Source organism: Orycteropus afer, unplaced genomic scaffold (genome assembly GCF_000298275.1).
Source record: "Orycteropus afer afer isolate SDZICR_OR568_19922 unplaced genomic scaffold, OryAfe1.0 scaffold00089, whole genome shotgun sequence".
Lineage (NCBI taxonomy): Eukaryota > Metazoa > Chordata > Mammalia > Tubulidentata > Orycteropodidae > Orycteropus > Orycteropus afer.
The window spans coordinates 341,371-365,876 of record NW_006921676.1 but is presented as its reverse complement, the minus strand read 5'-3'; the positions used below and the strand labels follow the sequence as shown (position 1 = coordinate 365,876).

The window sequence follows — 24,506 nt, the reverse complement described above, 5'->3', positions numbered from 1 at the left end:
TGGTATTTTCACGCAAATTCTTCTGCTAGTTGGGGTTTAGTCTACTTCTGAATCCTTCTCTTCAAGGCTCAGAGGTCCAAGAATAACTTCTATGTCTGTGTCAATTGGTTTTCCTTTTCTTTGTTGAAGAGGGTCTGTGCAGTCCTTCTATCTAGTCCGCCATCTTCCGCTCCCCCCCCCCTTATTATTTCAATATTTTTAAAAGTATTAAGGCTTGCTTTACGGCCTAACATATGATCTATCATGGAAAATGTTCCATGTGCACTGGAAAAGAATGTATGTCGTGCTGTTGTTGAGTGAAGTGCTCTGTAGATTATCTATAAGGTCAAGTTGGTGGATTGTGTTCTTTAGCTCTTCTACATCTTTGTTGAGTTTTTTTCCAGTTCTATCTTTCATTGAAAGTGGTGTATTAAAGTCTCCCACTATGACTGTGGAGTCATTTATTTGCCTTTTCAAATGTTTTAAAGTCTGATTTATGTATTTTGGGGCTCTTTCATTGGGTCCATAGATATTTATTATGGTTATACCTTCCTGTTCAATTGATCCTTTAATCATTATATAATGTCCCTCCTTGTCTCATATGGTGGTTTTTGTCTTAAAGTCAATTTGATCAGAAATTAATATAGCCACTCCTGCTCTTTTATGGTTGTCATTCGCTTGATATATGTTTTTCCAACCTTTGATTTTTAGTCTATTTTTGTCTTTGTCTCTAAGGTATGTCTCTTGTAGACAGCATATTGATGGGTTTTGTTTTCTTACCCAATCTGCCACTCTCCGTCTCTTGAGTGGTGCATTTAATACATTAACATTCAGTGTAATTATCAACAATTATGAATTGGTTGCTGTCATTGTGTTATGTGTTTTATCATGGTGTCCATGGTTTCTTTGTTCCATATTATTTTCTGTGCTCAGCTCATTATGTTTATGAATTGTGCTATCATTTCTTTTGTTGCTGTTATTTTACTATTTGCTGAGTATTTGTGCTTGTCCTCTCTTTTATTGTGATATGAAGATTTATCATTTTTCTTTGAGGTTATTCTGTGATTTATAATTTTCTGCCCATGATTTGAACAGTCTACTCTATCATGCAACTCTCTTGACTTCCTCACCACTTAGAAGTTCTTTAACTACACAGTATTTTCTCTCTTTTTGTTTGTAGTTGTCCTCACTTGCCGATTATGTCTGTGGTTTCCTATTTACAATGTTGTAAGCTTATTTTACTTTTGTTATGTACATAGCTGTGGTTTCTGGGTTGTGTCATCTTGTGTATTAATGGTCAGTTGTTATTTGCTATATTTGGTTCTCTGTTCAAAGGACTCCCTTTAGTATCTCTTATAAGGTTGGTCTGGTTTTAACAAGTTCCCTTGCTTTCTGCTTATCTGGAAATCTCCTAATTTCACCATCATATTTGAGGGACATTTTTGCCAGGTATATAATACTTGGTTGAAAATTTTTCTCTTTCAAGATTTTATATATACCATCCCATTGCTGTTTCACTTGCATGGTTTCTGTTGAGAAACTGGTTGTCCTTTGTAAGTAACTTTTTGTTTTTCCCATGCTGCTTTCAGGATTCTTTCTTTATCTTTGGTTTTGATGAGTTTGATGATATGTCTTGGTGATTTTCTTTTGGGGTCTGTCCTGTTTGGGATTCGTTGGACTTCCTGATGGATATATTCTCATCTTTCACCATATCAGGGATGTTCTCCTCCAACAAATCTTGGAAAATTTTCTCAGTGGTTTTATCTTTCTCTTCCTGTTCTGGAATTCCAATGACACATAGGTTATTCCTTTTGATGGTATCCCACATGAACCTCAGGATTTCTTCATTTTGTTTTGATCTTTTTTCTGATTGATCCCTTTCCAAAGAAATATTCAGGTATTTGTTTTCAATCTCATTAATTCTGTCTTCCATTGTATCAGTTCTACTCCTTTGCCCTTCCAATGTGTTATCTATTTCTGACAATTTAGTATTACTCTTCTGGATTTCTATCTTTAGATTTTGAATCATTTCTAATTTTTTTTTTTTATTTTATCATTTATTTGTTCTTATGTTTCCTTCCAAAATTCTTCTAGGGTTTTTCATGTGTTTTCCTTGGTCTGTCTCTCAATCCTTTAAAGATAACTAAATATACTTCTTTGAATTCCTTATCAGAGAGTACCAATGCTACTTCTTCCTCAGGGATGTGTTCTGGGTCTGTATCCTGCTCCTTTGTTTCTACCACTTTATCTTGCTTCTTTGTGTGTACTGTGATGGTTTGTTGTCTTCAAGACATCATGGCATTATCGTATTTAGATCTCTGTTAACTGTTTGTGAAGAGCAGCCAAGGGTGAGTGAGGCTTTTCTTGGTGATTGCTTATCATTGGCCCATTGGTGGAGAAGGAGGTGGTGGCTGTCACCCAATAAGTGAAGCTGCAGGAGGTGTGGGTATAGTTGTGTCATTTGGGGAATGTTGCTGTCATCCACTCTTTCCAGTCATTTGGGTCCAGAATGTCCTTGGGATTCCCAGCAAGCAGGGCTTGTTCTTAAGTCCCTGCAATCTGGGAGAATGCTGTTGCTTTAAATATTCAAAATGGCCAAGCTTCTTGTAAATATTCAAAATGGCTGCACCCTCTGGACAGAGAAAAGTTCACAGCCTAGCCCACCTTCCTCTTTGCTGCTTCCCCTTTTATTCCCAGCCACCAGAGTGGTCCTCTGTGCAGTCCCTGGCTAGCAGGGCCGATTTTTAGGTTAATTCTTAGGTCTTACCACCACTCGACAATATCCAAGCTGTCTGTGCCATCAGGATTGCTGCCAGACCACAGCTCTGTACATCTCCTTTTTTGGTGTTTTCATGCAAATTCTTCTGCTAGTTGGAGTTTAGTCCATTTCTGTATCCTTCCCTTCAAGGCTCAGAGGTCCAGGATTATCTTTTGTAGCTGTGTTAATTGGTTCCCCTTTTCTTTGTTGAAGAGGGTCTATGCAGTCCTTCTGCCTATTTCACCATCTACCAGAACTCCCAGCCTTGTGTCAACTCTTAGTAACTGTAGGACCCCAAGGAAGTTACTGAACTTCTCTGAACTTACACTTTACACTTTCCTCATGAGTAAATTTAGAATCACAGTTGTATCAGTCACATAGTGTTGTTGTTGGGAGTGAAATAGTACATTAAGGGCTTAGCATATTGCTTGATACAGGGAAATGTTCAATAATTTTGACTCATAGCATCCCCTTCTACAGTTTCTGAGGTGGTATCTCTACAGAAGTAGATTGTCCAGTCTTCCTTCCCAGGAGTGGAACCACCAGCCTTTTGGTAGCAGTCAAATGCCTTAGGGACTGCATCACCAGAGCTCCCTCAATAACTTTTAGCTATTAATAATAATAAATGACCATTGTATGGTATTTCTCTTTGGTTCACATTCTTTTATGAACTCAGTAAAGAGCTGTTTTGTTTTTCCTATTCTTCCGCCTTTCCCTGTTGATTGTAAATAGGTGGATGGACACTTGAATCAAAGACTGAGAGATGATATTCTTGTAGTTCATATGGATTTGAAAAGATATATAAAAATTACATTTTGTATTTCAGTTTATTTTCTTCCTATAATCTTTTCAGAGACACATGGAAATAATTAGTGCAAAGGACTATAAGACCATGAAAACCTCAGCCTGTATGACCCTCAGACCAGAAGAACTAGATAATGCCCAGCTACCAAGCCAACAGTTGGGAACAGATCAAAGTTGGAGATCTTAAATAGAGTAGGACAAAAAATATGGAACAATTTTAAAAAACATAAAAAAAGACATGATTACCGTTGGATAAAAACAAAAACCAAACTGACTGCCATCAAGTCCTAGAGATGGGGTGATTGGATAGAGAATGTTAAACCCCAGAGACTATGGCCCCTTGTTACCTTTTGGCCATGGAATTGAACTTACTCCAGTAGTTTAACTCTAAGCCACCCAATAGACCAGCCTGTGAGCTGCATAACTACACTAGGAAGATGCTCCTTAGAATAATCAATTATGGGAGATAAAATGGTCATCATTTGCATGGAGAAAGGTAGGGAGGCACGAATGGGTTGGTGTGAATGACACAGAGGGAGGTAGTCATAGGGAGGAGAAGTGGTATAAAGGTATAAATGACGGATTACAGATTGGACACAGAGTGGCACTGAATGGGGAGGCTGTTACAGGTTTAGGGCTTTGTCTACCTCAAAGCATTTAGATAACATTTAGATAACTAATGACATAGCCCTTAGAGTAGACTACTTTTAAGCTTCCCTTGATCATGGGTGGGAAAAGCCAACATTTTACCAGTCTTGATGGACTCATGTGGTGAAACTGTAACAGGACCAGGAAAGGAGAGAATCACTTGTGAGCAGCTAAAAACTCAGCCTTAGGAGCCATTGGAACTGTGTTTGAAGCAGAATTTGGCCATTTCCTTGGTATATTTATTATTATTTTTTTTTGCCTAATATCTCTGAAGCTTAGTCTTAGTCTTCTCATCTTTAAAATCAGGAGAATAATACCAAGCTCAAAGAATTGTAAAAATAGAACTTTCTTTGATGATGGAATTCGTTTGTAATCTGTACTGTCTGATATGGGTATATATAGTCACTTGCCACGTATAGCAAAACACTTGATATTGTCCAGGGCAAATAAGTAACTGAATTTTCATTTCAATTAATTTAAATTTAAGGAGTCACATGGGGCTAGTAGCTATCATATCAGACAGCAGTAGAGATGACAGCTTTAAGGAACTGTTGCCTTGGAATATAGTCCCTAGGTGGTGCAAGTGATCAAGCACTGGGCTGCTAACTGAAAGACTGGCAGTTTGAACCCTCCCAGAGGTGCCTCAGTAGAAAGATCTGGTGAATTCCTCCTAATGATCACACCACAAAACCCTATAGAGAGAAGTTCTACTCTGCAACACATATAGTTGTCCTGAGCTGGAAATGTCTCTGTGGCAACTGCTTATTTTATTTGGAATATTAAAAAGTTTTCTTTTTAGAATTTTCTTGACTGATACATTCTCTCATTAACTCATTTTCTAGTATGTTATATGCTGTTTGGTGCAATGAAATGCAGTAAGGTCCCTATCATGGAGAAAAACAAACAAATGAGCATTTAAATAAACATAAGAAATACAACATAGAAGTATGAGATATGTCATAATATACTTTAATCTCAATCACAAAAGAATTTTCTACCAAGCTTAGAGGACTTCAGAAGAGCAAGCAATCTCTTTGGGTTGAAGTACTTGTAGAAAGAAAGGGAGGGAATTTATGTGACTATTGAAATATATTATATGCTTTGGATAAGTAGCAAGAAAGGAAGGAATAGTGTTGTAGGTGGGAGGCTTGGTATAAACATAACTGGGAGGGCAAGAACCTGTAAGATGTGATCAGAGCCCAGAGAGTAGGCTAGTTTGCTGAAATGAGATGGTTTGGAAGATGAATCAAGGTGAAAACTAAAGTTGGAGTCACATAGCTACCTTTGAATTTATGACTAAAAAGTTTGGGATTTGTCTTTCAGGCTATGAAAATTTAGAATGACTGATGATATTTAAACCAAAGACTAACATAATGAGTCACATTTTAGGAAGATAATCTTGGCAAAAGTATAAAGAACTGGGAAATGAGTTAGGAAGCCATTCCACTAGTCAAGGCAAGAGGTAAAGTTTCTGAAGCAGGAGGGTATCTCTAGAAGTGAAAAGGAAAATAGTGGTTAGATGGAGATAAGAGACATTGTAGAGATAAAACTAGTAGCTATTACTGACAGATTAGAATATGATTGATGGAAGCAATGGACAGAAGTGAGTCAAAAGATTACTCCAGTTTCCTCTTTGAGTGTCTCGGGGGTGGAAAAGTGAGTCTTGTTAAATATATAGCTTGTGATGAAAGATTGGGCCAGATATATTGCTAAGAACTCTGAAGTGAATTGGAAGTTTCATAGGGAAACTGAGTCAGTTGATGGTTCCTTGGGTACTAAGAAATTCCTGGAAGATATAGTCACTATTTAAACATTTTTGTGTTTAAAATGTTTAGTGTTTAGATCCAACACCTAATCTGAAAACCTTACTGCACTTTATGAGAGAACAGAAACATTTTTTTATATGTTAGCAAGCACATGATTTATAGAAAACTTTATACAGGTAATTAGCAATCATACCACAGTTGTAACTAGCAATTTATTGACCTTCTCTCCATCCACTTTACCACTGCTGCTCTCTACCAATCTCTATCATGTTTTTTTTCTTAGTAGACTGAGAAAGAGTGAACATAATAAGAAACTAGTATTAGAACCTGAATCTAATCTCATTTGATCTGGGTAATAAACTTTGAAATATATGTCTAGTTCTTTGTTGTTCTTTACTAGAACTGGAAGTGGAAAGTGAGACTGGTATTAGCCATGTTTTTCTTGTAGTCTTCATCATATCTTTCATTCTGAGCTACGGTGAAGTAGTTCTTCCAGTCTCCCACTGCTCCTGAAACAGTAAAGTGGAGGAGAGTCAAGAGCTGTAGTAGGAATTCTTATTTCCCTGTTCTTTTCTTTCTGTCTAATGATTTCTGTTCCACCTTCCATGGGAGGCAGTATTGGACAAACTGTTTCTCTTACTATCCTGTCATTTGCTTTTATTCTGAAGGGAAGAAGTATTTGTTGTCAAATATATGAGCTAGGGAGAGCCTTTTACCCACTGAGCCACATTAACAAGGGAATGAGACCAATGGGTTACAACAGCAGGCCTGTGGAAGGCACTTTTCTTTCTCTCTTGCCTTCTTGCACATCAAAGCACACTGGGTGTAAGAAGACTGTAAGGTTTCCAGGCTGTAAGAAGACTGAGAAGGGCCTGCTTCCGGAAGTTCCCAAAAATAGTTTTGTGAAAGGAAAGATAAATCTTTGATGTTCTTTAATTTCAATGCCTCCAATCACTCCTGTTACCTTTTCCAGATCAATTTCTTTTTCTATAATTCTTACCATCATCTGTCATCCTATGTGTTTTGCTTTTCTATTTTGTTTGTGTCAAGAATATGATACCTATGAAACCAAGGAGTTTTGTGTATTTTGTTCACTAATGTGGATAGTGACTAGGATGGTGTCTGGCAGAATGGGTCCTCAATAAATATTTGTTGGATGAATGAATCCTAAGTGGTAGCATACACTCCTATACAAAATTTATTCTCAATTTCATCTGACTTAGTTTTGATTATTTTAACTTTTTTAGCCAGGACTGTTGTGGTAGTTCAGTTTGTATGTCAACCTGGCTGGGTCTGGTTGAGTGGCTGGGCAGCTGGATGTAGTATTCCCCATGATGAGACTGGTAATCATGTCCATGGTGTAATCTATTGTGAGCAGGTGAGTAGCTGCCTTAGGGAATGTGGTCTGCTTTCGGTATTTAAGCAGAAGCTGTGGAGAATGATCTCTAGCCTATGGCACACTTGGACCCTGCACGTAGCTGTGTCATTGTTTAGCAGCCTGCCATGCTCTGCTGACTTTGAGACTTATAATGGACTTAAATTAATGGCCTGCCTTGTGGTATGGTAACATCTGGACTGTGCATTTGTCAACCTTGGGTTAGCCTCAGCAGCCAGCAGCTGTCTGAGTGAAGAAACACCTCTAGCGTTAGTGGGCCGGGAGCTGGAGGCAGAGCTGAAGCCCAAGACTGAGGGGCTTTCACCCAGCCCCTAGAGTCTGGCACTTTGAACATGGACTTAAAGCCTCCAAATTGTAAGAATAAACTCCTGCTTGTTAAGGCCATCCCATTTGTGGTATAGTTCTGTCAGAGCAGCAGTAGGTAACCAGAACAACTGTGTTGTGTGGTAGTGTTTAATTTAATGTCAGATCTCATTCTGATACTTCAATAATGGCTAATTAAACATTGCTTTCATTTACTTTGCAGTGTCGTAAATACTTTTTCTAGAATTACTCATTAGAAATCATTTTTCTTAACCATAGGATAATAAATTCCCCAAATGTTCTGAAATATTAGATAGTTCTTCTGGGATTATGACCAAAAGAAAATGTAAAAACCTTTTCTCATGAATGGAGAAATGGAGTGGTCCATGACTGCAGTAGAAATCAGGGTATAGTTTGTCATTGGATTCTGCTTCATTACATCAAATGTAGTATGATGGACAATTTTATCTAGAACTTCATCATGTAGGTTACTTCCAATAAATTCTGCCACCTTTTGAATTTCACGCTTTGGGTCCTATGATCAAAAGAAAAAAAAGTGGATTTGATATAAAATAACCCTATGGGGCAATTCTAATCTGTCTTATAGGGTCATAATAAGTTGGAATTGACTCAAAGGTATTGGGTTTTAGTTTTTACATCATCATTTCTTGAACTGTTTCTTGAAACTATGATGTTCATCTAGTGCTCATAAGGGGAAAAAACAAAACAAAACAAAAACAAAAAAACAGCCACCTATGCTCGTATGCTCACAGTACTTTTTTTTTTCTTTGTATACTGAATTTTAAAATGCACATAAAAGAAAAAAATTTAGAAGAGATATTAATATTCTGTGGTAGTCTCCCTATAAGGGAAAAATGCAGCATACTCTAAGGCACTAGAAAGCTGCAAATGATATCGTACATAAACTCACTGTATTACATATAAACTTTGATACATGGACAATTTTAGACAACCAAATGTATCAATTATTTGTTCTATGCTTTAATCCATGAATTTCTCATGGAGTCAATACAGTATGATTTAAATGTTTTATGGTTAGATAGGAGCACCTTAGATGATACTGACTCTTACCTTCTTCATGTCCTCATAGAAGAGGTAGAGAATTTGATGTTTGTCTTTGGCTTCCCACCATCCTTTCACATGGTCATACCATGAACCCCAGCACACTGAAAGACAGGGATGAAAAATGAGACACTGAGTCACAGAAGTCCAATTCACACAGATATTCCACTGAAAGGTGAATTCCTGAAGAGAGAAAGAATGTTACATTGGTGATTCCTTCATATTAAATAAGGCAGAGCCCCTTTTGTTCTAAGGAAATGATTCTTTTGGAGGTATTGATATTTTTTATAAAGGAAGGCAATGAAGGTGAATTCTGTCACCTTTCCCAGCCAGAAATTTCTCAAAAAACTCGTTCCAGGTTCCTGGATCAGGAAGTCCTTTATTCATTCTATGGAAATGGTAATAGGATACCATGTTGTCCTTGGCATTTCTTGCTACATAGATTATCTTGGAATGGAAGGAAGAGAGGAAGAAGAAAAACAGGATTAGAAGTACATAGAGTTATTACCCAGACAAGTCATTTTAGGTTGGATACCTTTCATACATATGTCTTTATTTCCCAACATTTTCTTGTGGTTTTGATGCAAGTTTTCAGAGCAAATTAGTTTCCCATTCAACAATTTATACACATTTTTTTTCGTGACATTGGTTGCAATGCCCCCCAACATAACAGCACTCTTCCCACTTCCTCATTGTGTTCCCTGTTTCCATTAGCCCATCTTTCTTGCCTTCTGAGCTTTGCTTTTGGACAAATGCTGCTGTTTTGGTTGATTGTCTGAGGAACACATTCCACAGGGGTGTTATTGTTCACTTTATAGGCCTGTCTGTTGTTTGCCCAAAAGCTGATCTCTGGGAGTGGGTTCAGTTCTGGATTTGATGAGTGTCTAAGGGCCATAGTCTTGGGGATTCCATGAGTCTATATCAGATAAGTTTGTTCTTTTTTATGATTTTGAATTTTATTTTATGTTTTCTTCCACTCTGTCTATGACCTATTGTTTTCCTGTTTAGAGCAGTCAGTAGTGGTAGCCAGGCATAATCTAGTCCTTCTAGGCTCAGACTAGTAGACCATTGGTCCTTTGGACTAATTGTTTCCTTGATTCTTTGATTTTCTTCACTCTTTTTTATTCTGGAGGAGAAGGGACCAAGGGTATCTTAGATGAATGCTCATAAGCTTTCTAGACCGCAGTTTCTACCAACCAAAGTAGGGTGAAGAACATTGTCTTTCAAAAAAAACCCAAACCCACTGCCATTGAGTCATATCTGACTCATAGCAACCTCTCCTTGGGTTTCTGAGGCGGTATCACTACAGGAGTAGATTGCCCAACCTTCCTTCTGAGGAGTAGCTGGTGGATTGAACCACCAGCCTTATGGTTAGCAGTCAAAGCCTTAGACAGTACGCTACCAGAGCTCATGCCAGTTGACCTAGATGTCTACTCAGGCTATGGTCCTAAGACCTCAAGGCCAGAGACTCATTCCCTCAAGGTAATTGGTTATGGCTAAAAAGTTTGCATAATTTTGCCCCTTTATGCGCTACTACATACCTGGACATATTTGCGATACATACAAATGCATATGTAGAATATCTTCTACCAAACCTTTATATGCTCAGATGTGTACTCCTATATTTCATCCCACATCAGTTCAGCTTACATATTTATCTATATATCCACTTATAAATTATTGTTTGATATTTTGTTATTGCAGGATTACGTGTATGATAGTATTTACTGTCACCTCTCCCTCTATGTTTTCCTTTGTTATTCTTATCTCCCTTTTATTGTATATTGCCTTTCCTTCCACCCCAGTTAATACATGTTTCCTATGAAGTTAGATTTTTTTCCTCTCTCCTCATTCCATCAAAGAGTGTAAACATCAAAGAGTGTTTCTTTCTATGTGTAAACATGTTCATGATTTTTATAGTTGTGGCCTCATACAATATTGGTGATTGACTTATTTCACTGGGCATAATATCCTCTGCATTTATCTATATTTATGTTTTTTTGATGAAGTTTATTTGTAGTTATTAGACTTTCTATCAGCATTTTGTTTTACCTTTTCCCTTTTTGCTACCACTGAGTGTAATTTCATTGTACATGGAAAACTATATGTTTTAGTACCTGACACTTCCTTTCATATGAATTTAGAAGGCTACAGGATCTAAGATTACCTAATATATAAAGGGTTTGCCATGAGGAGAACTTTTTTACAAGATCAACAAACAGAGATATCTACTAAACTTTTGCTACTCCTTTTCCTCACTGCTCTGGATGAGAATAGCTACCCAGATGAGCTACAATGGGAAGAGAACTTACATTTACTATCTACTAAATTTTAAGTGCTTGGATAAGAAACATATATCATTTCTTTTATTTTTCATAACAAACTCATGTGTGAAGTATTACTACCCTCAATTCACCCAGGATGGATAAATATATATAAAGTAGATCACATAGATTTCATAGGATGGGTATTTTTCTTGTATGTTTCTATATACATTTTCAAGGTAGGCATTGAGAGAGATGAGTTCTAGGCAGTAGAAAACAGTATTTCTGATATCTTGGCCCTTGCACTATTTCTTTTTTCTCTCTTCTTTTTAAATGACAATTTTCTTAAGGTTTCTTTTTTCTTTTTCTTTTTGCAGTGTTTCCTCCCCTCCTCTCTTACCCCTGCTAACCAACAAAGAAAGTTTCCTTCCATATATAAACATTTCCTTGACTTTATACAATAATGAACTAATATAATATTGGTTCTTCTGTCATTGACTTATTTCACTCAGCATAATGTCCTTGACATTCATCTACATTATATGGTGTTTTGCAGATTCTGCATTATTCTTTAATGTTACATAGTATTCCATTGTGTGCATGTACCATAGTTTGGTTGTTCATTCTTCTGTCAATGGGCACGTAGGTCATTTCCATCTTTTTGCTATTGTAAATAGTGTTGTGATGAACATGGGTGTGCATATGTCTGTTCTTGTCCTGCCTCTCACTTCCTTAGGATGTACCTATTAATAGAATTGCTGGATCAAATGGTATTTTTAATTCCAAATTCTTAAGGAATCTCCATACTGCTTTCCACAGTGGTTGTATAATTTTACAGTCTCACCAGCGGTGTGTGAGAGTCCCAATCTCTCCACATTCTCACCAGCCTTTGTTATTTTCTGTCTTGTTGAACTTTTCTATTAGTGCTGGGGCAAGATGCTATCTCATTGTTTTGGTTTGCATTTCCCTGTAGTGATACTGGGAGCTCTGGTAGCATAGTGGCTAAGACACTTGCCTGCTAACCAGACGGCTGGAGGTTCAAACCCACCAGCCACTCCTCGGAAGGAAGGTTGGGCAATCCTACTTCCATAGTGATACTGCCTCGAAAACCAAGGAGGGGTCGCTATGAGTCAGGTTTGACTCGATGGCACATAACAACAACAACATAGTGGTACTAGCTGTTGTTGTTGTTGTTGTTATGTGCTGTCGAGTCGGACCAGACTCAGAGCAACCCCTCCTTGGGTTTCTGAGGCAGTATCATTACGGAAGTAGATTGCCCCATCTTCCTTCCAAGGAGTGGCTGGTGGGTTTGAACCACCAGCCTTCTGGTTAGCAGGCAAGTGTCTTAGCCACTATGATACCAGCTAGGAAACGCAAAGAGGGGTCACAATGAGTCAGATCAGACTTAGCAGTGAGCTTTTTGAGTAAATGGTTAATGATCATGACATTTCTTTCTGTGTTTGTTGACCGCCTGAATATCGTCTTTGGTGAAGTGTGTATTCATGTCTGCTGCCCATTTTTATTTGATTTGTCTGTCCTTTTGTTGTTGAGGTGTTGGAGTTTTCTATAAATTTTAGCGATAAGTCCCCTGTCAGGTATGTCATTGCCCAATATTTTTTTCCCAATCTGTAGGTTCTCTTTTGACTCTTTTGGAGAAGTCTTTGGAAGCACATAAAAACTTAATTTTGAGAAGGTCTCTTTCATCTAGTTTATCTTCTGCTGTTTGTGCATTTTGAGTTATGCTTATAGTCTATTTATGCCATAAATTCTACCAAAACCAAACTCATTGCTGTCAAGTCGGATCTGACTCATAGCAACCCCTCCTTGGGTTTCCAAGGCAGTATCACTATGGAAGTAGATCACCCAATCTTCCTTCTGAGGAGTGGCTGGTGGATTTGAACGGCCAGGCTTCTGGTTAGCAGTCAAATGCCACACAGGCACTACGCTACCAGAGCTCTTTAATTAGGGCCCTAAATTTGCCCCTAGTTTTTCCTTGAGGAACTTTACAATTTTAGGTTTCACATTTAAGTCTTGATCCATCTGGAGTTAGTTTTTGCGTTTACATTTTTTTAAAATGCAGGGTTCTTGTGATCTTAGCTGTTATGGAAGAAGAACAGGATTCATATCAATTTCTGTATTGATTAATGTGACAGTGTTGCCTAGTTCCCCCTCTTCTGCCTCTTAACATTAGGTGAAGAGGTTTAATAGGATATTGATTGAAACCACTCCAAGGTGGCCTTGGATAGAGTGGGAGAAAAATGTGGAAGAAAACTCAAAATCATGAAAAAGACCAGTCTTATTGTCTGATTGGGACTGGTGGAATCCCCAAGACTATGGTTCTTGGACACCTTTCATACCTGGATTGAACTCATCCCTGTGGCTCAACTTTCAACCAAATGATGTTGTTGTTGTTGTTATGTGCCGTCGAGTTGGCCCCGACTCATAGTGACCCCTCCTTGGGTTTCCGAGGCAGTATCACTACGGAAGTAGGATTGCCCAACCTTCCTTCCGAGGATAGACAGGCTTATATATAAGGTAAACAATATTACCAGGGTGCACGCTCTTTAGAACAATCCATCTTATGAGATCAAAGGGCAGCATTTGCTCAGGAATAAAGTTCAGATGTCAGGAAGGGTTGCAAAAGAAGGAAGATTGGAATTGGTGAACACAAGCAGGAAGTGGGAAGGGTGCTATTACACCGTGGAGATTTCCATCAATGCCACAAAGCAAAATGTGTTTGAATTGTTGACTAGAAATCCAGTTTCCTCTGTAAACTTTCAAACACATCACAATAAAAAATACATATACAAATAAAAATTGTCAAATAAAGAAAAAGAAAAGAAACCACTTTAAGGTCATTCTGTAATATAACTTTGAATTCCTTTTGTTCTTTACCTTACAGTTTTTCTCTAGGAAGGAAGGAGGTAGTAGCTCAATTGGAAGATGAGTTTTCAGAGTCCGTGGTGAGGGCATTTCATTAGCTTGTTCCAAACCTGAAAAATTGCCTTTTGGTCATTTTCTACTTTTTTTTCTCAATTTGTTTCAAAATCTTGCTGCTTCTGTTATTACTACTTTAGGAACAATTCAAGGTAGCTGCAAGAACGCTCTGTCTATAGATCTGATCTGAGAGACTACATCTAGTCCAGGAATGAATTTTTTGGTTAGAGAAGTTCCTAATCCTACCAACCAAGCAACCAAATAAAAATATGAAAAATCAAACCCTTCATGAAATTAACCTGTTGGACTCATTCTTAAGAAATAAAATTAATTACTAATTAAACCAAAGAAACCAAACCTGCTGCTGTTGAGTTGATTCCAACTCAGAGTGACTCCCATTGGGTTTCCAAGGCGGTAAATCTTTATGGAAGTAGATTGCCCAGTCTTGCTTCCATGGAGTGGCTGGTAGGTTTGAACCACCAACCTTCTGATTAGCAGTAAGATGCCTTAGGCACTGTGCTACCAGGGCTCCTTAATTTCTAATTAGATAATTAAAATTAACTTACTCCTAATATTTAACATCCTTTTTTTTTTTTTTTAAAGAATGCCATTTGAAAATGTCTTTGATATAGAAATGACCAGACACAGTTAAAAAAATGACAAAGCCATAAAATCTATTAGTAACTGTTTGAATGACTAGAATTTTGACCATGGCTTATTGGTAGTAAAAGTCTTAAGTGTATATTTAGGACTGTATTCTCCTTCGGCAATTCAATACTCACCACACTGTATTGCTGGAATTACCAATTCGATGAAGGGAATTCGTTCATAAATAGGTGCTCGTCTACTTTTGTCAACATCACCTTTATTTTGCATTAAGTCCACTATCTCCTGTGTCCAAGTTGTTCCTATTCCACATGTAAGATAAGGACCCATAGACATTTAGTGTACCAGATTCCTTAAAATATGAACAGATACTTAGAATATATATGTGAATTTTAAAGTCAGTTTTATAAACGTTCAGAAAACATTATTCCTTATTTATGTCTTGCGCTATCATAATTTGAAATTTTAATAGAGGCTAAGCTGGAGTGGGCATTTGATTGATACACAGTTTACTATTTTTTTCTGTCACAACCATTAATTTGAATTGTCATACTATTGAGTCAGACACAGTGTTCTTAAGGAAAGGAGAAAGAAAAATCTGAAGGTCTTTCTCAAGAGATTGTGATCTCCTGGAGAGTAATGTCTATGTGGTTTTCAAACAGTTTTCCAAGCACCTAGCTTGGGGCTACCACATAAAATGTACTATGTATATGTTGGCTAAAAACTGATGATTAGTGCCTCAGCTTGATTTTTACCATTAGCTCTCAGTATTGGATTTTACCTTCTCCTTGGTTTTCTCCTTATATTAGGGGTTGAAAGGCTAAAATGTGGGTTTCCAAGGCATCCTTGCCCCTAAAGTCCTCTGTACTGTTTTGATTTTGCCAATAACATGCATTCCCCTGAGATTTGGAAGGCAGAAGGGAAGGTCATCTTTCCTCCTGAAGAAGTGGCAGGTGATGGAGACTCCAACAGACAGAAATTTTTTCAGAGGTCATTCCACATCACACTATCCAGTACCCTAAACCTGAGAAGCTGCATAATCACTGCTACCACTTCAACAGCAAGTGGGGCCTCAGTCTCCCACTTTCAATCGGTTATGTGCTGAATACTGACAAATTCTGTGTTGGATGTTGAACAATGCTAGGTCTACAATAAGGAATCAGTTAAAAAACCCACTGCTGTGGAGTGGATTCTGACTCATAGTGACCTTGTAGGACAGGGAAGAACTACCCTATAGAGTTTACAAGGCTATAAATCTTTATAGAAGCAGACTGCCACATCTTTCTCCCACAAAGCTAGTGGCTGGTGGGTTCTAACTACAAACTTTTGGTAATCAGCCAAGTGCTTAATCTCTGTACCACCAGGGATCTCTAGGACATGGATTAGAAAGCAATAAATATTTATAGTCCTATATTCTATATGTCTGTCAGTTTGTCGTACTGTGGTGGCTTCTGTGTTGCCATGAGGCTGAAAGCTATGCCACCAGTATTTCAAATACCAGCAGGGTCACCCATGATGGACAGGTTTCAGCGGACCTTCCAGACTAAGACAGACTCAGAAGAAGGAAGGGACCATCCCACTTCTCAAAGAATTGACCAGTCAAAACCTTACAAATAGCAGTGAAACACTGTCTGATATATTACTGGAAAATTTTATGAATAGCCTTGAAGCATTGTCTAATATAGTGCCAGAAGGTGAGCCCCTCAGGACAGAAGGCACTCCAGGTATGACTGGGGAAGAGCTGCCTCCTCAGAGTAGAGTTGACCTTAATGCTATGGATGAAGTAAAGCTTTTGGGACCTCCATTTGCTGATGTGGCATCACTCAAAATGAGAAGAAATGGCAGCAAACATCCATTAATAATAGGAATGTATGAAATATGAATCTAGGAAAACTGGAAGTTGTCAAAAATGGAATGGAATGCGTAAAGATCAATATCCCAGGCATTAGCTGGGATGAGCTAAAATGTACTGTTTGGGCCATTTTTAATCAGACAACCATACGATATACTGTGTCAGGAATGACAGATTGAAGAGGAATGGTGTGGCATTCGTCATCACAAAGAATGTTTCAAGATCTATCCTGAAGTACAGTGCTGTCAGTGATAGGATAATATCCATACATCTACAAGGAAGACCAGTTAATACTATTATTATTCAAATTTACACACCAAGCACCAAAGCCAAAGATGAGGAAATTGAAGATTTTTTACCAAATTTTGAAGTCTGAAATTGACCAACCATACAATCAAGATGTGTTGATTATCACTGGTGATTGGAATGCAATAGTTGAAAGCAAAGAAGAATTACTGGTATTTGGAAAATATGGCCTTGGTGATAGAAATAGCCCTGGAGATTGCATGGTAGAATTGTGCAAGACCAATGACTTATTCATTGCACATATCTTTTTTCAACAACACAAACGGCACCTATACACATAGAGTTCACCAGATGGAATACACAGGAACCAGATCAACTACATCTGTGGCAAGAGGCAATGGAGAAGCTCAATATCTTCAGCCAAAACAAGGCCAGGGGCTGACTGTGGAACAGATCATCAGTTGCTCATATGCAAGTTCAAGTTGAAGCTGAAGATAAAAGAAGTCCATGAGAGCCAAAATATGATCTTGATTATATCTCTCCTGAATTTAGAGACCATCTAAAGAATAGATTTGATGCCTTAAACACCAGTGACTGAAAACCAGAGGATTTGTGGGATGACATCAAGAACATCATCCATGAAGAAAGCAAGACGACATTAAAAAGATAGGAAACAGGAAAGGAAGAGAAGACTAACATAGATGTCAGAAGACACTCTGAAACTTGTCCTTGAATGGAGAGTAGCTAAAGCAAATGGAAAAAATGACAAGATAAAGAGCTGAACAGAAGATTTCATAGAGCAGCTCAGGAAGATAAAGTCAATTATTATAGTGAAATGTGCAAAGACCTGGAGTTAGAAAACCAAAAGGAAAGAACATGCTTGGTATTTCTCAAGCTGAAAGAAAAAATTCAAGCCTCGAGTTGCAATATTGAAAGATTCTATGGGCAGAATATTGAATGATGAGGGAAACATAAAAAGAAGATGGAAGAAATATACAGAGTTACTGTACCAAAAAGAATTGGTCGATGTTCATCCATTTCAGGAGGTGGCATATGATCAAGAACCAATGTATTGAAGGAGGAATTTGAAGCTGCACTGAAGGAATTGGCAAAGAACAAGGCTCCAGGAATTGATGGAATACCCATTGAGATGTTTCAACAATGCATGACCCACTGGAGGCACTCACTCAGTTATGCCAAGAGATTTGGGAGACAGATACTTGGCCAACTGACTGGAAGAGACCCATATTTGTACCCATTCTAAATAAAGGTGATCCCACATAATGTGGAATTTACCTAACAATATCATTAATTGCGTGTTACCCTCACACGCAAGTAAAATCTTACTGAAGGTAATTCAAAAATGGTTGTGGCAGTATATTGACAGGGAACTTCCAGAAAATTTAATCCTGAACAGACTCATGATGAGTAAGATTGGAAAGTCAGGACCAGTTTGAAAGTAATGGACTAAGAGACAAAGGATACTCCACATTGAAGTCCCCTTGTGCTGCCTTCTCCCCTCTTCTCTGCAAGACCTTTTATTATTATCTTTAAGAAAAGGGACAAGAGGGATTTGAACACACAGTCTCTGAAAGTGCTTAGGTTTAGATTTTTGGTGTGTGTGGGAGGGCAGGAGTTACTGACATGGAACTTGATTTTCCAAAAGACAATGTGCGTACATTTCAGGAGGTGGATTGAAACTGTATATTTATTTACTTATATTTTTGAAACTGTATTTTTAGTATATAGGTAGACATACACAATTATCTGTCAAGAACAATTTCCCTCTGCTTACCTCAGAGATTTTAAGATGCAATGGCTGGGTTCAAGGTAGTCTTACTTGTACAGACAACTTTGTTAAACTAATTATTAAAATAAGGAATTGAGTTACTACGTAGCAAGAAGGAAGGTGGAAAAAATAGTTTTACCCTCAGATGAAAGTGCTTCTGAAGGAGAGATCTGGTGGCACAGTGCCTAAGACATTTGACTGCTATCCAGGAAGCTGGTGGTTCAAACCCACAGCCACTCCTCAGAAGGAAAATTGGGCAATCTACTTCTATAGAAATACCTCCTTGGAAACCCAGGGAGAGGTCCCTATGAGTCAGATTGCCTGGCAGTAAGTTTGGTTTGATTTTGAGGGCTACTCAGGGGAGATCAGCATTGCAGAACTAAAGCTCTCCTGTTACTTTTTCCACATCAGCCTTGAGATCCCCTTTTCACCTCACACTTCAAAAGCAGCCTTTTTCAAGATTTGCAATAAGGGTCTAGATTGAGAATCAATAAATAAAACAAGTCTCGCCCATTCACTCTTGAGTGTTTAATTTACTTTCTCCTATGGAAATAAAAAATATGTGTGTCATAAAACCAAACCAAACTCACTGCCTTCGAGTTGGATTTGACTCACAGCAACCCCTCCTTGGGTTTCTGAGGTGGTAATTCTGAAAATTTGTCAGACATTTTAATACTTTTTGTGCAGTTTCTGTTTCAGTTTCCACAAGTAACTTATCTTAGTATATCAATCTGCCTAGTAAACAGTTTTCCACTCAAGCCCAGGAGAGAAGCTTTTTTATTTCGTCATTAATGTGCCTTTCCCACACACCTTCCTAACTCTCTGGTCACTTCCACTTCCCACCTACCTGCTTTGGGATAGGTAGCAATAAGCAGATCATCAGGCTTGGCCTCAAAGTTCCAGATCTGATCCCAGATTTCACATGTCGAAGTGGGCAGAAGAATTCCCTTCACGTAGTCCACAGTTATGCGCTCCATTTCTCCAATTTTTAAATCTTTCATCTTGTTTAAGGCCATGAGTGTCAGAAATCAGAGTACTGTTCAAGAGAAAAAGCTGTGAGTAAGCACAGGGCATACATTTTTGATATACAAAGAATGGAAAACTCAGCCCACAAACTGCCTGAGACAGCCTGAAGCAAACCTGCGAATGGAGAGAAATATAGTCCCAAACCTGCTGCTACAAGTTCCAGGGCAGTAGCAGCTCTTGTTTTTGACTTTGTACACAGGCATTTCCTTCAGGCCTCCTCCCTCTGTGACGTAGTACCAGAGGTGGTTACAAGTCCTAACTGTTGTTTCAGTTTCTAATCCTGCTCTTCTCCAGCAGTTTAACAAAGAATTAATGTCACAGTATGTTTTTCACCTTTGTGTTCATAAAATAATTCACAGATGTTTCCATTAATTGTTTCTCCTGGTAGTTTAAAACTAATTAAAAGATTATGGGCAACTTGGTCAGTGGAATTTCACATTACAACATAGGATTATTTTCCTGAAAGACTGAAGGGGAATTTCTGTGTGCTGTCAACAGTAACACACTAGATTCTGAACTTCCCAAGCATTAGAGAGGGCCAGTCTTGTTATTAAGAGTAAAATAAATAATGCTTTATTGAAGATGATCCTCCTCTTTTGTAACCTAATCCACAAAATCAGAAGGGGTCCCTTCATATCTATTAAAACATGTTGCTGTGTTGTTGTTGTTGTTATGTGCTGTCGAGTGGGACTCGACTCATAGCGACCCCTCCTTGAGTTTCCAAGGCAGTATCACTATGGAAGTAGACTGCCCCATCTTCCTTCTTAGGAGTGGCTGGTGGGTTTGAACCGCCAGCCTTCTGGTTAGCAGTCAAGTGCCTTAGGCACTAAGCTACCAGAGCTCCTTATTAAAACATGCACACATCTTATTTAAAGCAAAATGGATGCAAAAAAAAAAAAAAAAAAGAAAGAAAGAAAAGAAAAGAAGAACTTCCCCCAAAACAAACCCTCTAGATTTTCATAAAAGATGATAGATGTGTTAAAACCAAGGTGTTGAACTGGTTTGTTATAAGAATCACCTGGGGATCTGGCTAAAATGTGGATTCTGAGTCAGTATTTCTGGGGGTGGAAATGCAAATTTTCAGCAGTGGATCAAAACAGAATGAGCTAGTTTGAAGCCCTGTTTAAGACACACACACCCTTGGAGGTCACTTGCTAGCCTCATTCCAGATTCCCTTGCAAACCTTTCTTTTTTCCTAAGGGCCCTGGGGGTTTGTTCAGCCTGCTCACCTCTAAAACAAGGTCAAGAGCCCTCTTACTTTTTAAATGATAATTATTACAACTTACCCATCCATTTTTCCTGTTTCTTTTCTTACCCCAGAATCCATTTTGAATACCAAAGTTACCACTTTAATTTCTTGGTTAAATCCTTTCACTGGGTTCCTTTGCAAACCTTGACCACATTCTGTGAGGGCCTCCACAATGAGGCCTCTGTCTATACCCCCATATTATATGACACTTTCTGTCTTTCACAGGGCTTCAGCCACAAAGGACCCCTTCTTGCTTCGATAGGTACTGGGCTTCCTCCTACATTGAAACTGCCATTTCTTCTCCTGGAGATCTCTGTCTGACTCTTGGATGTCCGGTTCTTGTCTGGTTTGTTGTGTTCCTTCAGGTCTCAGCTTAAATGCCCCCTGTCCAGGGTGACATAACCTGGCCTACGACATGACATCATTTCATTGGTCTCTTCTGTTTTCTTGCTCATGGCATCTGTTTCCTTTAGAGCAGCTATGCAAATTTGGTTTTGTTTACTTCCTAATTTTCTATCTCCTTTACTAGACTCCAAGGTACATGACCACGCCCTAGGCTGTGCCTTGTTTTTTTCACTTATGTATCAGGTAAATGCCTAGTATCTACACTGTACCATACTATTTCTTGAGTGAATAAATGAGTAAAATTAAACAAAAAATTGAGAAGAGAGGGTCTTAGGCCACCAATACGGTGGTAATTAGTCAGGCTTGGTGACTGTGGCTTGGTAGTTTCTAGACAGAAGTCAGACTTTTGGAGAAATACATTTGGAGAAATTAGTCAATCACAAAAGAACAACTACAGTATGAGTCCACTATTGTAAAACATCAAGCAAAAGTTTTCATAAAAAAAGAATATTGTATGATGGTGGGTAGTGCCTAAGGCACTTGACTGCTAACTAGAAGGCTGGCTGTTCAAACCTGCCAGCCACTCCTTGGAAGGAAGGTTGAGCAATCTACTCCCGTAGTGATACCCCCTCGGAAACCCAAGGAGGGTTCACTATGAATTGGATCTGACTCAATGGCAGTGAGTGTGGTTTGGTAGACACATATTAACTTGGGTGAAGGAAAAATAAAATAAATATATGTGCATGTTATGTTGTTGTTAAGTGCCGTCGAGTCGTTTCCGACTCATAGCGACCCCATGCACAGCAGAACGAAACACTGCCCGATCCTGCACCAGCCCCACAATCCCTGCTATACTCGAGCCCATCATCGCAGCCACTGTATCAATCCATCTCGTTGAAGGCCGCCCCCTCTTTCGTCGACCCTCCACCCTACCAAGCATGACATCCTTCTCCAAGGAATGGTCCCTTCTTACAACATGACCAAAATAGGTGAGACGAAGTCTGGGATATGTGCATATTAAAGATTAAATGTAAGCATTAAATGAAAAGCATGTGAACCCATTGGCTTGGTTTTGTCACCTTTTAGATATGTAAGAAATGATTACTATTTTTTTTTTAATGATGATTATTATTATGGTAGGAATCACTTGTCACAGAATGTTTGAACTCTATAAGAGTAGCCTAGTCTCTGCTTTAGTACACATCTACCTAGGAAATCATAGGTCTTAGAGATTATTTTTGACATTCATCTCAGTCTTAGAGAGTACTGAATCTCTAAAAGTTTCGTGCTCTACTTTTCTTCCCTCAGCATTGCTTCAGTGGACGTACCAACTGCTTGCATCTGTGACTGTTTTTTTCCTTTTATTTTAGGTATAATTTCTTGATTGACTCTCACCTCTTTTAATCTACGTGATCTTTAGCTATATTCACATATTAAATCAGGTTCCAGTCAAGTCTTATAGGCCTGGGAGCCATTCTATTTTGTTAAGTTAGTATTTTATATCACTGTTCTAAATATTGATCTCAGTTTAACCAATGGTAGTTCATTTCTCTTATTCTCTCAGTTCTTGGAAGATAACATATTCTAGCTTAAGAATTTTCAGATTTACTTTTCTTTCTTTCTTTCTTTCTTTTAAAAATAAAGTAGATTCATGTGTGTCCTGTGATATATTAATAAATGAAAAATAAGGAGCAAACCACTTAAAACATTATATATTCAAAGCCTGATTATGAAAAATTACTAAAGTTATTTTAGTAATAAAATAACTAAAAAAAGCAGATAAGAAAAATGAAGCTGTGAGAAGGGAACCTAGGGGTCTGATAAGATCTGACATGATATTTTCATTAGGGTCATGGTTTATTATTTCATTTAAAAAACATTTATTGGGTACCAATAATATTGTAGGAAGAGTTGTTATCTTTAAAGAACTTCCAATAATTAATTATCATGTAAAAATTAATACAATATAATGTCATAAATGACATAAGAATAGAGGGACAAACCATAATATGATCCTACTTCCCATCCTAATGGTAAATGTCAGAAAAAAGAGAAAATAACACATGTTGGGGAGGATGTGGAGAAATTAGAACTTCTTTGTACTGCTTTTGTGCATTTCTGGTTGGAATGTGAAATGGTGCAGCCACTGTGGAAAGCAGTTTTGTTGTTTCCCCAAAAGTTAAACATACAACTAATGTATGTCTTAGCAATTCCACTCCTAGGTTTATACCCATGAGACTTGAAAACGAGGACACACATACATACTTGTACACCAATGTTCATTGCAACATTAGTCACACAGCAGCCAAAAGATGGAAACAATCCAAATGTCCATCAACAGATGAATGGATAAACAAAATGTAGTGTATATGTATGTTGTTGTTAGGTGTTGTCATGTTAGCTTCAACTAATAGAGACCCTATATACAACAGAACAAAACACTATAATCTTACATCATGCTAGCCATCCTTGCTATGCCTGAGCCCATTGTTACAGCCACTGCGGCAATTCATCTCATTGAGCATCTTCCCCTTTTTTGTTGATCCTCTACTTTACCAAGCCAAAGAGTGGTCCCTTCTGACAGTATGACCAAAGTAGATGAAATGAAGTCTGGCTCTTCTGGTTTCTAAGGAGTATTCTGGCTGCACTTCTTCCAGGACAGATTTGTTCGTTCTTCTGGCAGAACATGGTATTTTCAGTATTCTTTGCCAACAGCACAATTCAAAGGCATCAACTCTTCTTCAGTCTTCCTTATTTATTATCTACCTTTCACATGAATATGAGCCAATTGAAAATACTGTGGATTGGGTATTTTTGTCAGCATACCTTAGTCTGCAAAGTGACATCTTTGCTCCTTAACATTTTAAAGAGGTCTTTCGCATCAGATTTGCCCTGTTCAATATGATGTTTGATTTCCTGACTGCTGCTTCCATGGGTGTTGTGGATCCAAGTAAGATGAAATCCCTACTTCAATCTTTTCTCCATTTATTGTGATGTTGCTTATTGGTCCAGTTGTGAGGATATTTGTTTTCTTCCTGTTGAGGTTTAATCCATACTGAAGACTGTAGTCTTTGATCTTCATCAGCAAGTGCTTCAAGCCCTCTTCATTTTCAGCAAGCAAAGTTGTGTCATCTGCATATTGCAGGTCATTAATGATTCTTCCTCAAATCCTGATGCCATGTTCTTTTCCTATAGTCCAGCTTCTCAGATTATTTATGCAGCATAAAGATTGATTAAGTATGATGATTTTACCCTTCTTGATTTTAAACCATGCAGTTCAAATGAGAGCCTCTTAGTGGTCTGTTTACAGGTTTCTCATAAGCATAATTGCAGGGAAGGGGATGAAAGCCTTGAGCCCCAGGCTTACGGGTGAGGAGAGACAACGCAGGGACGCCAGAGTAGCAGGCCAGAAGAGCAGTGAAGGGGATAAAAGCCTTGAGCCCCAGGCTTACAGG

At 38.2% G+C, this 24,506-nt stretch overlaps 1 protein-coding gene across 1 annotated transcript; it reads right to left on the bottom strand.

Moving 5' to 3' along the window:
• Positions 1-6,351: 6,351 nt before the first annotated feature.
• On the bottom strand, positions 6,352-19,447 carry LOC103198239 (sulfotransferase 1C4-like). The gene is made up of 7 exons (XM_007942361.1): positions 19,279-19,447; positions 14,721-14,846; positions 13,897-13,994; positions 9,058-9,184; positions 8,747-8,841; positions 8,009-8,189; positions 6,352-6,464 (listed from the first exon to the last, which is right to left on the bottom strand). The coding sequence occupies exons 1-7, from the start codon at positions 19,445-19,447 to the stop codon at positions 6,352-6,354; spliced, it is 909 nt and encodes a 302-aa protein (XP_007940552.1).
• Between the last annotated feature and the right edge of the window lie 5,059 nt (positions 19,448-24,506).

What these genes read in the sequence shown, in the direction of transcription:
- LOC103198239 (XM_007942361.1), bottom strand. Translation starts at nt 19,447, where the DNA reads ATGGCCTTAAACAAGATGAAAGATTTAAAAATTGGAGAAATGGAGCGC. An exon ending in TGCTACCTATCCCAAAGCAG is followed by an intron (nt 14,847 to 19,278) that starts GTAGGTGGGAAG and finishes CATGTGGAATAG; the next exon opens with GAACAACTTGGACACAGGAG. An exon ending in AATTCCAGCAATACAGTGTG is followed by an intron (nt 13,995 to 14,720) that starts GTGAGTATTGAA and finishes GCAATTTTTCAG; the next exon opens with GTTTGGAACAAGCTAATGAA.